The 15,665-nt window shown below is 37.7% G+C and overlaps 1 protein-coding gene across 6 annotated transcripts in view; it reads left to right on the top strand.

The window, feature by feature from the left end:
- Positions 1-15,665, top strand: part of anks1b (ankyrin repeat and sterile alpha motif domain containing 1B) — a 195,284-nt gene that overhangs the window by 37,614 nt on the left and 142,005 nt on the right. For all 6 annotated transcript variants that reach the window (XM_026919638.3, XM_026919636.3, XM_026919637.3 and 3 more), the window contains one exon: positions 4,300-4,456. In XM_026919638.3, the coding sequence (XP_026775439.1) occupies positions 4,300-4,456 (157 nt within the window). The remainder of the gene's footprint in view (positions 1-4,299; positions 4,457-15,665) is intronic.

Genomic DNA, 15,665 nt, shown 5'->3' with positions numbered 1-15,665 from the left:
TGCACTGTGCTGCTGCCACATGACTGGCTGATTGGATAACTGCATAAATGTGCAGGTGTACAGGTGTTCCTAATAAAGTGGTCAGTGAGTGTATCTTACAATAGAAGTGGTTCTTTGCATCATAGACATACTGTTCACTTAGACTTTGCCAATTTGTGGAAATTTATTATATTTAATTTTGATTTTTGCTTTAAAACAAGAACTTTGTGGTCGTAGAGTATTTTAAAGGAGCCCGAAATGCGAGCAAATCAGCGGGACACATTGGCTTGTATCTGTCCTACAGCAACACTTTTTGTGAAAAAGGCATCTCTTATGCTGGGCTGTCTGGCTAAAAATCTTCTTATATGAGAATGTCTCGTCTCTTCATTAGCAGGTATTCCTTCACAAGGATGTGACATGTATCCAAAAATGCTGTTCTTCACCTCTTCAGTGTTGGTATCACATGAAGAGAAAAAAAAAAAAGCAAAAGGATGAAAGTATTGCCTACCATTTTGCAAACCGTTTTGTGTGCACAAAGCTGATGTATGGAATTACACAGTCGAGCCGCAATTGGGAAGGAATAATTCTATGTTAAAGCAAAACTGTGATTATGAGCCCTGCCCCCAAGTGAGCCCAGAATCCTTCCTGAGTGCAGACTCGCATATTCTGATCAAGTGTCAAAACACCCTTAAACAGACCGCCCCAAACTACAGTGTGTCAGGGAAACTACACACTGTCAGGGATTTAAAGATCTAAAATGGAGGTATGGAGTAGGGATTCCAGCTTTAGACATCACTTTTGGCTATTTACTGAGGGCATTCTATTTACTACCTGTTTACGTTCATCTCCTCTGAATGAGAAAACAAATAATATCATATTAAATGATTAAAGACTGAAGAAATTCTTAATTAAAAAAAATTTGAGTTTCTTTTTTATAAGGCAGTCAGAATCAGCTTGTGGAAAGATTGCTTAAAAGTGATAATATAATTCTAATAATGGAGAGTAATGTTTTTGGGTCATATTGGATAGGACTTTTTAATGAGTTATATCTTCATTCGTATTGGTTTGAGTTCCTGTACAATACTGTGCAATTTTGAGGAGAATCACCTGCCTTATTATTCACAGGGAGTTTCTGGGCACTGTCGAGTTATTCTCAGCAGCTTCAAATTGTATTACTATTACATTTCAAGAATAGGATCAAATAACCTGAATACATACTGCATTCAAGTTACTATTACATATTATTTGCACTCATATCAGTGTTTCTGAAGATATCTGAATCCCTGACTCTCTCCTTTCACATATTTGTTGCTGCCCTCATCAAAACTGCTCACGCTTTGCCCACTAGCCTGTGTACATGATTCATAAACAGAGGCTTTTTTCCATTTAGAGATTTAGACTCAAGCAGGAAAGTCAGAAATCTGTGAAATGTAGCACCTGACAAGCGTCTACGGAGTGAACACTAAAGGAGCTCTTATGCCTTTCAGGGTAGTAAATTATAAAGTAAAAAAACCTGCTACAGTGACAAGATTGCTGATAACTAGTACAGGAATACAGGATACAACACGTCCACACACAAAATATAAAATATAAAATACAGTAAGTTAAATTAAATGTAGCAGTGCAGATATGGAACATAGTTGTAGATTTAACCAGATTTACATCAGTATTTACATAAGTACACTTGTGAAAACTGGCAGTGAATAATGAATATGAAGAACCTTGAGAATGTAGAATATAATGACAGCTTTCTAAATGATAGCTTTCTTGTAGTAGTGTAATGTGAAAGTGTGATCATGTGTCACACACAGGTGAGCTGTTGTACAATGTTATTGCGATTGGTAAGAATGAACTCCTGTAACATTCTCTGTGACAACGAATTTGAATGAGTCTTTTGGAGAATGAACTCCGCTGACTCTGTAGTGTGTTGTAGAGTGGATGAGATGGATTGTCCATGATGGAGAGCAGTTTGTTCAGTGACCTCCTGTTCCTCACTGACTCAAACGTCTCCAGTTTGTGTCCAATGATAGATCCAACCTTGTGAATAAGCTCGTTAATCCTGCTGGTATCCCTGGCACTGCTGCTGCCCCCCAGCAGACCACAGCACAGTAAATGGCACTCGCCACCACAGACTTGTAGAAGATCTCCAGCATCTTCTTGCATACATTGTAAGATCTGAGCTTCCTCAGAAAGTAGAGTCTGCTCATTCCCTTCTTGTACACAGCATCAGTGTTGATCCTCCAGTCCAGTCTGTTATTTAAGTGTACACCCAAATACTTGTAGTTATTAACAATTCCAACATCCTCACCCATGATGGTTATGGGCTTTTGGTCAGAGTTTTAGTCCTCCTAAAGTCCACCACCATCTCCTTGGTCTTTGTCACATTTAGGATGGCACTCCAATTGTAAACAATCCTTCTCACTGTAGAATGGTGAATTTCAAATTGTTTGGAGATGGCCTTATAACCTTTCCCAGATTGATGAGCAGCAACAGTTGCTTCTCTGACGTCATGGCTGATGTCCTTTCTTCTTGGCATGATGTAGACACACACCTGAGTGGCCCAGAACAGCAAACTGCCAGAAGGTCTGCTTTTATAGAGGAAGTCACACTTTGTGATGATTAACTAATCTTGTATATTTCATTAGTAACACCTGGCTGCTATTGTCTTGATGACTGTGGAAGTAGCAAGGGTGTACTTTTTGGGGGAAAAATTACTACATGTTAAAATGTGTTGTGTTTTTTGTTGTCATATGAGAATATTTGTTTGTTTATAGAAGTTGGACCAACCAATTATTATTTAGGCCCTGATAAATAAAAACATAGAATTGAAGGAGGGTGTCTTTCTTTTTCCCCTAACTGTATATGCCTACAGTTTGGATTAGGGAAATTTTTATAGCCATCATCAAACTTCTGGCAAAACTCAAGTTGGATATTTGATCACACTTCTTGGCAGAATTGGTAGAGTTCAACCTAATTTTGTAGGATTTCTGGCACAGACTTGTCTTTACAGTACAGTCCACATATACATGTTAGGGCTGAGGTCAGGACTCTGTGAAGGCCATTCCAAAAGGGTGATTTTAGCTTGACTTAACCAATCCCCAGAGAGTTTTTTTTGAGTCATTGTCCTGTTGGAACACCCAGTAGCATCCAAGCTGCAACTTTCTGGCTTTCTGGCTGTAAGTCTGTGATCCTCTTTCTGAGATCTATACAGAGCTACGTAGACTTTCTCACTGTAATACATGGGGCTTGCTCAAACTAACCCTGTTTATGTGAGCACAGAGAGGACCACCAGCTATAATTAATCATAATCACTAACAAGGATTTAAGAGTCCATGCCACAAAGTTACAGAACATTCTACATCACCAAATTACTAAGCTAGTTTGCTGTATATATATTTATTACCCAGTTTATTTGGTGATAATTTCAGAAGACCCACAGAACCTGCATTTTTGAATGTTTTTTGTGAAACAGAAGAATGTGTTCCCGTCATTCTGTCACATAAAAAGAACAGTTGCACAAATCACAAGACTGTCATGACATACAAGTCCCTTATAAGTGTGTGTAAACTTTTGACCTACAGCATATGTTGAAAAATAAGAGGAACAAGATACGTAATAAGGGGGAACAGAGGGATTTATAACAAGGTGTACAATAATTTTGAGGTCCTCATCAAGCCAGCCAGACTTTACAAACTCTAAGTGAAAGCCAAGTCAAGGAGCTTCTAGTAAGACCAGAGAGTGCAAGAGTTGAATGAAAATGAACTGGTCCATGGCGAAGCTAGCAGGACAAGCAGGCATGGATCTGTAAAAGCTGGATTACAGTCTCCAGTACAGGAACCTATTTGAGTTCTAACACATTAGCTGACTTTCCAAACACAATAGCTGCTTTAGAAGCCTTCCTTTACAAGCAACAGGCACTTAAACAGCTTCTCCATATCTCATGAAGATAAATTATTGGAATATTAGAGAATATATTATTCGGAAATATGAGTAAAAAGTTTAGGAAAAACGTCTTTGAGGTTAATTAAGTTAATCTCACACTGAAAGTATGAAAGAAGTCTAAACTTCATTTGAAGTACATTTATTCTAACAAAATGAACAATTTTCAACACTTCCTTTGCCAGCATCACACTCCGTCTTCTCCTGTAATGCTTGATGAGATTTGAGAATACAGAGTAAGCAATCACCGTATATCCTCCAGAGTCACAGGTTTTTTCTTGTGGACTCTCCCTTTTCATGCTCACCCCACATGTTTTTAAAGGGGATTTGTGCTGATCCAGTTTTGATTTAGGATTTCTGCTCTCTCTCTCTCTCTATAAGGGATGTGGTGCTGAAGCTGCTGCAGTTTGAAGCCTCCACTAATGTGCCTGACAATAAAGGATGCTTCCCCTTGCACCTGGCTGCCTGGAGGGGAGATGTGGACATCGTCCGAATCCTCATGCACCACGGCCCATCCCACTGCAGAGTCAATGAACAGGTATACACACACCACACACACACACACACACACACACACACACACACACATACACTCTCTCTCTCTCTCTCTCTCTCAAGCAATATATGCAGAAATTTCACCAATCTGACTTACTCTTAAAGGACCTATTAAGAAAGTAAACAATCCAGCTGATGGAGAGTCAACATGAGTGAGTGTGTGTGTGAGCAAGCTGCCTGGAGGATGTTTATGATGATTTAGGACATATAAACCATCCCAGAGTGAGTGACACTAGTTCTGTGTGTGTATGTGTGTAATAGAGAGAGAGACATACCATGTTGTTTGTCCTGTTTTATGTATGCTTGGTAAAATATGACCCAAGCAGCACCGTCATAAATTTATTCTCTCTCTCTCTTTCTCTCTCTCTCTCTCTCTCTCTCTCTCTCACACACACACACACACGCACACAGAAACACCACACAAATAATTGCCAAATCTGAGGGACTATTATATATCACAAAGGGATGTTTTTGTGTGTGCATTACTCATATCAGAATATTGTGCATTTTTTATGTCATGTCACCTTTAAATCAGCACTGCTGCTCACTGGCCTTTTATAGCACCATAATTTACAACTAGGGATGCATCAATGCCATTTTTTTCCAGACTGAATACTGGTACGTTTTTGGTATGTGCTGATAACACGTACCAGTCCGATCCTGGACACGTCTCAGCTGGGTTTCTATATGAGCTACTGGAAGGAGAAAGAGCAACAGCGACATTCGAGTTGAATTTGTCTTGGCAGCTCCAGCATTCACATCAGTTACTATGAGTATTGTATTGTACTGAATTTTGTTTTGAGAAATATTAACTGTTAAATGTTTAATAATTAATGGAGTAAGGCTATTTTGAGATCTTCCAGTATCCTCTGCTGAAAACCATCCCTCCTCTCAGTCAAGCTGATCTAAATACACAATATGGGATTGCTGCAGCCTGTATTACTATGGGTCAGTTTTAGACCAGTTGTTACAGGACCCCGCAATTCCAAAAATAAATGATAGGTGGAAATACATACATAACTGTAGGATCATGAAACAAAGAATTAAATCCGCTCTGCTCGTTATATTTTCCCCAAACACATGATAAACAGTTCATTTTTCTAGGTCAGTTTGTTTTTTCAACTAGGTGATTTATCTAAAATTTTCCAAGCTGAGAGAAAGCTGTTACTCTAACGTAAAATGCAGCAACATTGGAGCCTAAAACCCTTCAAAGCGAAAATATCAACAAATAGCGATAGTTAAAGTGGCAGGATAGTGCAATGGTATGTTGCCCTCAATCTCCCAAGCATACCAGAAGGTGTATTGTGATTACTTAGTAATTTGATATGTGCTTGCTCCAAATAATCCGGTGACATCAGCAAATAAGTCTCGATTGAGGTATGATTGGATGGACTTGCAGTGTGTGAGGTAGGCTGAAATATTATAGTTAATTTGAACCATAATTAAGCTAATGTCAAGGCAGCATTAATAAGACCCCTTTTGTAGTAGAGTAGGGTTTTGGGCACTGTGTAGGTTCGTGGTAGCCACATGTGGTGAGACTGAAGCAGTATTTTTGCATGTATTTGGACTCGTCCATAAATTTGGGCTGGCTAGACACATACCAGCACAGAATGTACTGGCTTTGGCTATGGTTTACGCTGTTGTGACGTCAGTGCATATTGAATTGAAGTTATATTCTATTTGCCTGATGTATGAAAACATTCGTCTGTTACAATGCCCATTCTATAGATACTCAACTAACTATAGACTTAAACATGTGCTCCGGTGGGTTTGCCCCAACACAAAATGTCCAGTGTTGCACATGTGGACCTAGTAGGTTCGGCTACACCAGAAAACTCTCTGAAGGCTATCCAAAGGCACTCACCAAGCCACAGATGACTTATTCCCTTGTTTTATTTTGGTTATTCTGCTCCATCCAGTGGAAAACTCTCTCCTGAAGTTTAGGAGGGCTTGTTTGAGTCTTGCTATTACATTAGCATGCATTTCGCCTATTAACAGATTCATAATTTCCCATTCACTAGCTGTCATGGAGCATTAGATGCTAACTCACACGAGATAGTTGTGAGCACTATCTGCCAAAGCTCTCTTAATTCCAACCCAATAGTGCTGGCTTGTAAAACTACTTTATTCCAATATGGCTCAAAAGAGCCTGTATGGGGAACTGAGCCAATTTTATCAGTGTATGCTATGCATTCGCTAATCAGTGGGGTCTTGTCTTTATTACTTACTTGTGATGAACTAGCTGATTTAGACCTTGTTGGAATGGGACTGTGGGCACTGCATTCTGACACTGGATTGGCTGCGGCTCATCTGTGACCACTTCGTTGCCTGCTCAGGCTCTCCTCTGTGATTGTTGCCAACTCAGGTGTCTGGGCCTGCCCAACTGCCCCGGCCAAATACAGACTTACAGTGGGAGGCTGGTGGGTGGCACCATTTGCAGGGCTGGGGGAAGAGCTGGCCGGATGTGTTGTGATGTGAAAGACAAAGTGTTGCAAGCCACACGGGCCGAGGCCAAAATAACATACAGTGAACATGAAGTGAAGTTTTTTTAAGACATCTCAGGAGATGGAAAGACTATGAAGTGAAACAGCAGCTTAAAGCCCTGAACATCCGATATGGAATGATATTTCCAGTGAAGCTGCGTATCACTCATGCAGACCAAAACCACACGAGAGTCCAGCGGAGGTTGAAACTTTCATTTGAAACACAAAAGGTACAAGCTGTTAATCCTTCACTTAAGTAGGCCGATTTAGGAGAGAGGAACTGACACATACCAAAATCTAATTTGCGTTTTGGGACTGATAAGGTATTTAGAGGGTGTTGGACTGGTTGAACATTCCAGAGGGCATTACCTAATGATTGTATTTATTACAGTTGTCATTGACAGCATCTAAAATTACTAAATTAGTGTTCTACCTCAGAGGTTTCCTATTTAGAACTCTACGAGTTTGGGTTAAGATAACTATTTGTGATTAGTTCCATACAGTTGATGTTAATATAGGCTGTTTTTCATAACTTCTTACATGTTTAGCCATTTGTTTGTGGGAGTATAGTATGGTAGAGAACTAGCACATGAGCTGTATTATTCTGCTCGTAGCAGTACGATCAGTGGGACACAGTGTTGAATCTTCAGTTTTTGGGGTTGGGTGGGCAAAGTGCTGGTGAGTTCAGGGTGCCAGGTTTTTTATTTATTTATTTATTTATTTATTTATTTATTTATTTATTTATTTATTTTTACTATTTTTCAATTAAGGGGCAAACTGTACTTCATAGTAAACAGGCTAAGAGACAGAGTAGCAGTGTTGAGATGTTCTCAATCTATGCACTAAAACTTTAATGAACTCCAGCTCGGAGATAAAGATAACATCGTGGAATATGAGGGGTTTGGGGAAATTAACTAAAATTAAGCAAATGATGACATAATTAAACAACTTAATCCGTAAGTCATATTTTTGCAAGAATGCCACATATCATGATGTAATATCACATAATGACATGACACTAATAAGAAGATGTAAGTAAGGCCAAGTCTTTTCAGCCTTATGCCCCTAATTCTAGGAGGGTTATGATCCTACTACACAAATCGATCCTATTCCAAATATCTAAGGCTATACGGGATACAGCAGGATGATACATAATAGTTCAAGTTTTTTTGAAAAAATTATTTCTCTTATTATCTTCCCTACTGGGAAAATTACTAATAGCTGGAGACTTTAATTGCACAATCTCTCGTAGCCTTGACCATTTGACAGGCTTGGATATAGCACAAGTACGGTCTAGGAAAAAGTTTATATGAAAGATTATATGAAAGAACTTAATTTGTGTGACCCATGGAGGAGGATATACCTTAGTAAAAGAAATATACTCATGCTGTTCTACATTGATGAAGGGTCTTTTTAATTTCCAAGAGTGTCAAAATGTCAATATGATTCTATTGTCATCTCAGACCACGGTCCAGTTTCCTTAATTTACAAAACACTGTATGAATGAATGTCAACGTTGGCATCTTCATCCAAAATGGTTACATGATCCGGATTCCAAAAAACCTATAATACTACAGATAGACAATTATTTTAAAGAGAATAAAGCTACTACGAGGTGGGAAGCATTTAAGACATACAGTCAGGTCCATAAGCATTTGGACAGTGACACAGTTTTTGTAATTTTGCCTCTGTACATTTTGATTTTAAACGAAGCAATCAAAATGTGATTGAAGTGTAGACTTCCAGCTTTAATTCAAGGGGTTTAACAAAAATATTTCATTAACCGTTTAGGAATTACAGACATATTTTACATATTGCCTCCACTTTTACAGGCTCAAAAGTAATTGGTTAATTGACTGATAAGCAGTTTCATGGCCAGCTGTGGCCTGTTTCATCATTATTTCATGATAAATTAAGGAGATAAAAGGTCTGTATTTGATTCTAAGTGTTGAATTTGCATTTGGTAGCTGTTCATGGGAACTCTCAATATGCCGTCCAAAGAGGTGTTGATGCAAGTGAAGGAGGCCATCATTAGGCTGAAAAACCAAAACAGACCTATCAGAGAGATAGCAGAAACTTTAGGAGGGCCAAATCAACAATTTGGTACATTCTCAAAAAGAAGGAATGCACTGGCGAGCTCAGCAACACCAAAAGGCCTGGAAGACCACTCTGGAGGAGGAAGGCGTATCATTGTCAAAGTCTACAGTCAAGAGCCACCTTCATGAATGTAAACACAGATGGTTTACCTCACAATGCAAACCGCTGGTAACACTCAAGAACACAAAGGCCAGATTAGACTTTGCTAAAAAACCTCTAAAAAAAGCCTGACCAGTTCTGATGCAAGATTAACTTGTACCAGAATGATGGGAAGAGAAAAGTATGGAGAAGGAAAGGAACAGCTCATGATCCAAAGCATACCACATCATCCGTCAAACATGTGGAGGCAGTGTTATGGCATGGGCATGTTTGGCTGCCAATGGAACTGGGTCACTGGGGTTTATTGATAATGTGACTGTTGATAGAAGTAGCAGGATGAATCCTGAAGTGTACAGAGCTATACTTTCTGCTTAGATTCAGTCAAATGCTGCAAAACTGATAGGACAGCGCTTCACAGTATAGATGGATAACAACCCAAAACATACTGTGAAAGCAGCCCAAGAGCTTGGAAATTAAATGTTCTTAAATGGCCGAGTCAGTCACCTGACCTCAACCCAACTGAGCTGCTTTTCACTTACTGAAGACAAATCTGAAGTCAGAATGACCCACAAACAAGCAGCAACTGAAGATGGCTGCAGTAAAGACCTGGCAAATCATCTCAAGGGAGGAAACTCAGCATTTGGTGATGTCCATGGGGTCCAGACTTCAGGTAGTCATTGACTGCAAAGGATTTACCTCCAAGTAATAAAAATAATCCTAATATTTATGATTATATTAGTTTGTCCCATTACTTTTGAGCCTGTGAAAATGGAGGAACTCTGTAAAAAATGTCTGTAATTCCTAAACGGTTAATGCAATATTTTTGTTAAACCCCTTGAATTAAAGCTGAAAGCCTACACTTCAATCACATCTAGATTGCTTCATTTCAAATCCATTGTGATGGTGTACATTTACATAAAATTACGAAAAAAAAAATTACGAAAGTTGTGTCACCTGACTGTATATTGGAGGACAGACAATTTGTTATACAAGCTCAAAAACTAATAAACTTAAACTGGAATTAGAAATATTGGAAAAGGAAATTAAGCCAGCAGAGGAAAAGCCCTATTTAGACACTTCAGGTACTAAACATCACAAACCTCTTAAACTTAGGTCTCAGTATAACACCCTTTCAATAACGAAAGCCGAAAAAAGTTTAATAAGGTTGAAATATCTTTTTACGAGCATGGAGAAAAAGCAGGAAAATTATTAGGTTGGCAGATTAAAAAATTAGATGCAGAAAAAGCCATTAATAGTATTCAAACTCTGTACGGAGAAATAACGTCTAACCCTTCAGAGATAAACACACATTTGTTTCATTTTATAAAGCCTTATATAAGTCCGAATCAGCCAACTTTGTTGAAGAGCAGTCTCAGTTCCTCAATGATCTTCAGCTCCCACACCTGGCAGAAGAAGATAAACATTCTTTAGATAACATTCTTAAAGAAAGTGAAATCTTAGAAGCTATATCTAATCTTAATATGAGATATTGATGGCCCTCCCTACAAGTTCATATAAACATGGTGTATAAACATTATAAAGATGAATATTCTTCCTAAATCCCTGTATTTATTCAGTTCTATTCCACTTTCATCTCCATCAGACTTCTTTTGTAGTATGAATTTTTTTTTTAACCAAATTCATTTGGAAAAACTTTGTTATACCTTCCATACGATAGAGGTGGTTTGCGTCTGCCCACTTTGCAGTGGTATTATTGGTCTGCCCAGCTGACTGGTGCCACCTATTGGCTTTCCTCACGGCCTCAGTTACCCTGGGTAGAAACACAATCAACAGTTATAGAAGGTATGGGCATGGACTCATATTTGTACTCAGACTCATATAAGAATTTGAAAAAGACTTCCAAAAATCTTTGTTAAAAACACTTTAAAGTTTGTGGCTCAGCACAAACTGGGAGACGTTATAGCTCTTCCTTGCTTCTCCCCTGTTTGGGGGAATGTGGACTTTAGACCATGGAAAAATTCCGTGGGCTTTAAACAGAAGGCATTAAAGGGTATTTGTAAGATTGGTGACCTATTGGAGGAAGATACACTGATATTTTTTTAAGATCTTCATGAAAAATTTGGTATCCCTATGACACACTTCTTCAAATATTTAATACAATTCTTCAAATTTGCAGTTATATCAATGCCAAGCAAAATCATTCACTAATTAGACCTAACCACTAATTAGAATTTGAAAAAGTCATGTTTTGTGAGAAAAATAGCATGAACCAAATTCCGCTACTTCACTGCAAACTTATAAACATCTCTAAAGAATGATCTGAATCGAAGAGGGAAGCTTGGAGTAAAGATTTGTAATATGACCTCTCAGATTTAGAATGGAGTCAGATGTGTGCTGGAGCCCAGTTTTTGTCAATCAGCACCAGATTTAAGATGATCCAATACAACTGCGTAATGCGTACTTATGTCTCCCCTGAAATGATAAATAAGATTAACCCGAACATGCCAGATCTCTGTTTTAAATATCAGAAACATAAGGGAATATTTTTCACCGTATGTGGGAATCAAAACATTCTGGCAAGAAATAATAACACTAATTTCTGTAATTATTTCAAAACTCATTCCAGTGACCCCTGAAATATGTGCTGTGGGCTTATTTCCTGTGAATTTATCATTGTTTTGTCTCATACCAAAATGACTGACAGTTGTTTAGTTCTTGCAAGACGTTTGGTAGCAGTTTACTGGAAGATCACAGTAAGACCATCCTCTGATCTCTGGTTGAAGGATCTATCGCATAGTATTGCACTGGGAAAAAAAATAACTTACAGTATTAAGGGCAAACTAAAAGAGTAGTATAAAATCTGGGATCTTTTTATGCGCTTTCTGGAAATTAATAATGTTTTATCACAGACGACATAAGACACCTCTCACGCCACTGACCGATAGATATGTATTGTTCTTATATGTTTGAAGATGTATGTCTGAGCCTCTGTATAACGACCTTTTGGCCTTTGTAATTGAATTCTTGGATGTTGAGGGAGGGGGGGTGGGGGAGGAAGGGAAGGGAAGGCAGTTAAAGCATATCTAAACTGTTTTTGTAAGGATATTTTCTTGCTATTTTTCATATTTTTGCAGTAAAGATACATATATACATATAGATATATATATGTTTTTTTTTTTTTTTTTAAATGTGATCTGTTACTTCCCTGTGCCTGTGTATGTGCAAGCTAATACTCTCCCTCAGATTGCTTGCGCCTGCTACACTGTGGGTATTCCGTCACGTTCTATAAACATGTCTGTGTAGTACCTGTATAGTGTCTTAACCTTTCACTAAAAAGTAAGATAAATTGACTTACATAAAAAAGAGACTGAGCACAGAACAGCAGCATTCCTGGTTGAGCAGAAAACTTCTACAGCAATCCAGGGGTGAAAGCTTGTTCTGGCACCCAAATAGTTATTATTGTGTACAGGGAAGACACGAGAAATGACCCACTGACTGCACCACTATCTGGTGAAAATTATGCCGTGCTATGAACTGTGAATGAAGCTGTAAATCTTGTGTTCCTTTGAGTAAATCGTGAGACTTTTGCTTAAGCAATTTCAAATCTTACACTGGCTATCACACTGGAAATTTGTTAATCACATTTGCTAAGTAATTTTTTTATCACATCGGTTTAACCAACTGTAGAACTAAATCATTGAAAGACAATGAAACAAATAGGTGCAAGGAAAGGTTAAAGTGTAGTAATTTTATTACTTAAATATCTGACTCCAGTTTATATCGAGTTACAATTTGATTTATACAATTAAATTGATTACAATTTATATTCAATTATCTGACTCCAATTAATAATATTTGCTGTAACTGACTTAAACCAATAAACTGTTATTAATGTAATATCTCAGTTATATATTTAATATACCCAGTTTAATACTGTTAAACCTTTCACTGGAATGTGACATTACTGTGTCAGAGACTTTTATGCATTTATGAAATCATTATTCTGCTAGCTCAGAGGTTTGTTTTTTATTTGCAAGCAAAGGCCTTTAATATTAACTTGTCAGAGTTTAATTTCAAAACTGGAAGGAATCGTCTTCTATATTTACTTGTCAGAAGTCTATTTCAAACTTTTTTAACTTATCATTTCTTTAAACTACTCAAAACAGTAATCATACAAATTATTCGATGTTCTCTGAGTATACATACATCAGACTTTCGTTTAGGAAGAGCTCTAAGAACAACACAGTTCCAAAACTTTATGTCCAACAAACACAAGGAAAAAATGCAAAATAAACCTAAGACTAGTCTGACCCAGTTTAACAAATGGGAACCACCCCTGTGTGCTTTTACAGCAGGATGAGTATGTGCCCTGGCCAAATCACCCCGAGGGTCTAAGCTGGGCTGTAAAAACAAGCCCCCCTGACCTGGATGGTGTGATAAGGGCTGTTAATTGACCGGGAGTTGACCTTCTGAGCAGCTGAGGTGGCTTTGTTATGTATGTGTTTGTGACACAGATGAATATAAGATCAGATTCCGTAAATGCTGAATTTCCTAAACTGGTATGTTACTGATTAAAAAGGTATTACAAATATGGACCATAAGAAATATTGTTAACTGACCTGATTAAATTCATGTGATCTCTTTGACCCACATTCCTGATCACATTATTCCGACCAGCTTTGGCCAGATTTGCTACAGTTCAGTGATTTCAATCACAACCTTCATCAAAATGTCTTTATGACAATGAAAAATATATATTCAGTCTGTTATCCAAACTTTTGACTAGAGTATTTGGTTACGTAATAGAAGAGAAACGAAAGACTATAGCTGAGATTTTATTTCAGACAAGCAGTATTCAGTATTTCTGCTGTTGTCACGTTTTTTATCATTTGAAATGCTGCCCCCTACCTGCACAACAGGTAAAAGCAGCACCTGTCTTCCTCCATTGTGCTGGTGTTGCTTCTTCTGCATGCTCAGGCTTGTTTTACAGCTTTGTGCGCTTTATGGAGAATACATCGAAGACCCTATTTTGTAAGCTGAGCTGATTTTAGTGTGCAAGATGATCTGTAAACCCCACTATTATGTCTCTCCTTTTTTAATCAGATAATAACAGACACAGTGTTTATCTATGTTATCTATGTATCAGTGTTTATCTGTGTGTAGCTATTTCTGTCTCATTTTAATGTTATTAAAAATATTTTACTACATCCTATTCCAGAACTGAAATACATTTTCCTTTTGCATGTATCTTAGCCAGAAGTAGTAGAAGTTCTAGGTCGGGATATTCCCAACAGTGAAAAGGGAGAAAAAATGATTGCTTTAAAAAATAATTGATTCCATATTGACTCCAATGAAAGACACTCCACCTACTTCTGCATTTATAACCTAATCTACTTATCAAAACACAACAATACTGCCAGAGTTTTAAGAATGATATGTTTCCCATGGGAAATGTGTTCTCACTTCAGAAGTCATATCACATTTCCCATGGGAAACATATAACACATCAGAAGTCAGAAATGATGTTTTTAGGCAGATGCAAGGCCTATATAAAAAAACCTTTCACTTAATATTGGTAAAAAGCTTTTCATAAAGTAAAACATTTCAAAGTATATTATTGGCAGAAAAACTTAATTTTAGTCAAAACCCTTCCTTCCCCAGGTTTTGGCTGTTTTCCAGAATTCAGCCACAGCAACATCCGACAAGTTTTCCCACACATATGTGAGCTGCTTACTGCAGGTCCATGCTTGTTCAGAAACTGGTCCAAGATCCAGCAGTGTTCTCTGTAATCATGTACAGCATCATATCTCCGTTGATTGAATGGCACTAGGCCATATAGGATTGGAACTCAGAAAGTGCCAATATTACATGTTAATATTTAGTTTTCCTTGATCATAATTTTAAATGTTAAGATATCACGATTTAGTCATTCAGAAGTATTAGCCTAAAAAGACAGGAACATTTCCACCATTTCAGGTGTAAGTAGAGTAGGGGAGGTGTAATATTGCCTGCTGTGTAGTCGGGAACTGTGGCAATCATTAAAAGTCAGCTAGATGGTGGATTTTTCAATATTTTCAATAAAAAAGCAATATTTTTACATTATTTGTGAAATGTTAGATTTTATACTGTGCTGTAGGCCTATTTAAGCTTTTTGGGTCAAAATGTTTACCTTAATTCTTTTTTGGCAGAAAAAGAAAAAGAGGTTTTGATCATTTTTAGACAAAGTTTTTCCAGTATCTCTAATAAAAATAGTAAACAAATGTAAAATATATATATGTGTCTAATGTTAGCTAACTAAACTAACTAACTAGCCTGATAGATTTTAGTTCACGTTCATGAACTTAAACTATTCTCCCTTTACACTGACAAAGTGAGGGAGCCTGCGCGAGCATTTCAAGACTAGCGTGAAACAAGAACGCCTGAAATAGGGGGGATTTCAGGAAGTGTCTAAGTGTCTAAGTACTCACTGCCCACTTTATTAGGAACACCTGTGCACCTGCACATGCATGCGGTTATCTAATCAAGTGGCAACAGCACAATGCATTAAATCAT

The sequence above is a fragment of the Pangasianodon hypophthalmus genome, chromosome 9 (assembly GCF_027358585.1).
Source record: "Pangasianodon hypophthalmus isolate fPanHyp1 chromosome 9, fPanHyp1.pri, whole genome shotgun sequence".
In the NCBI taxonomy this organism is placed as follows: domain Eukaryota; kingdom Metazoa; phylum Chordata; class Actinopteri; order Siluriformes; family Pangasiidae; genus Pangasianodon; species Pangasianodon hypophthalmus.
This window is presented reverse-complemented; position numbering and strand designations above follow the sequence as displayed.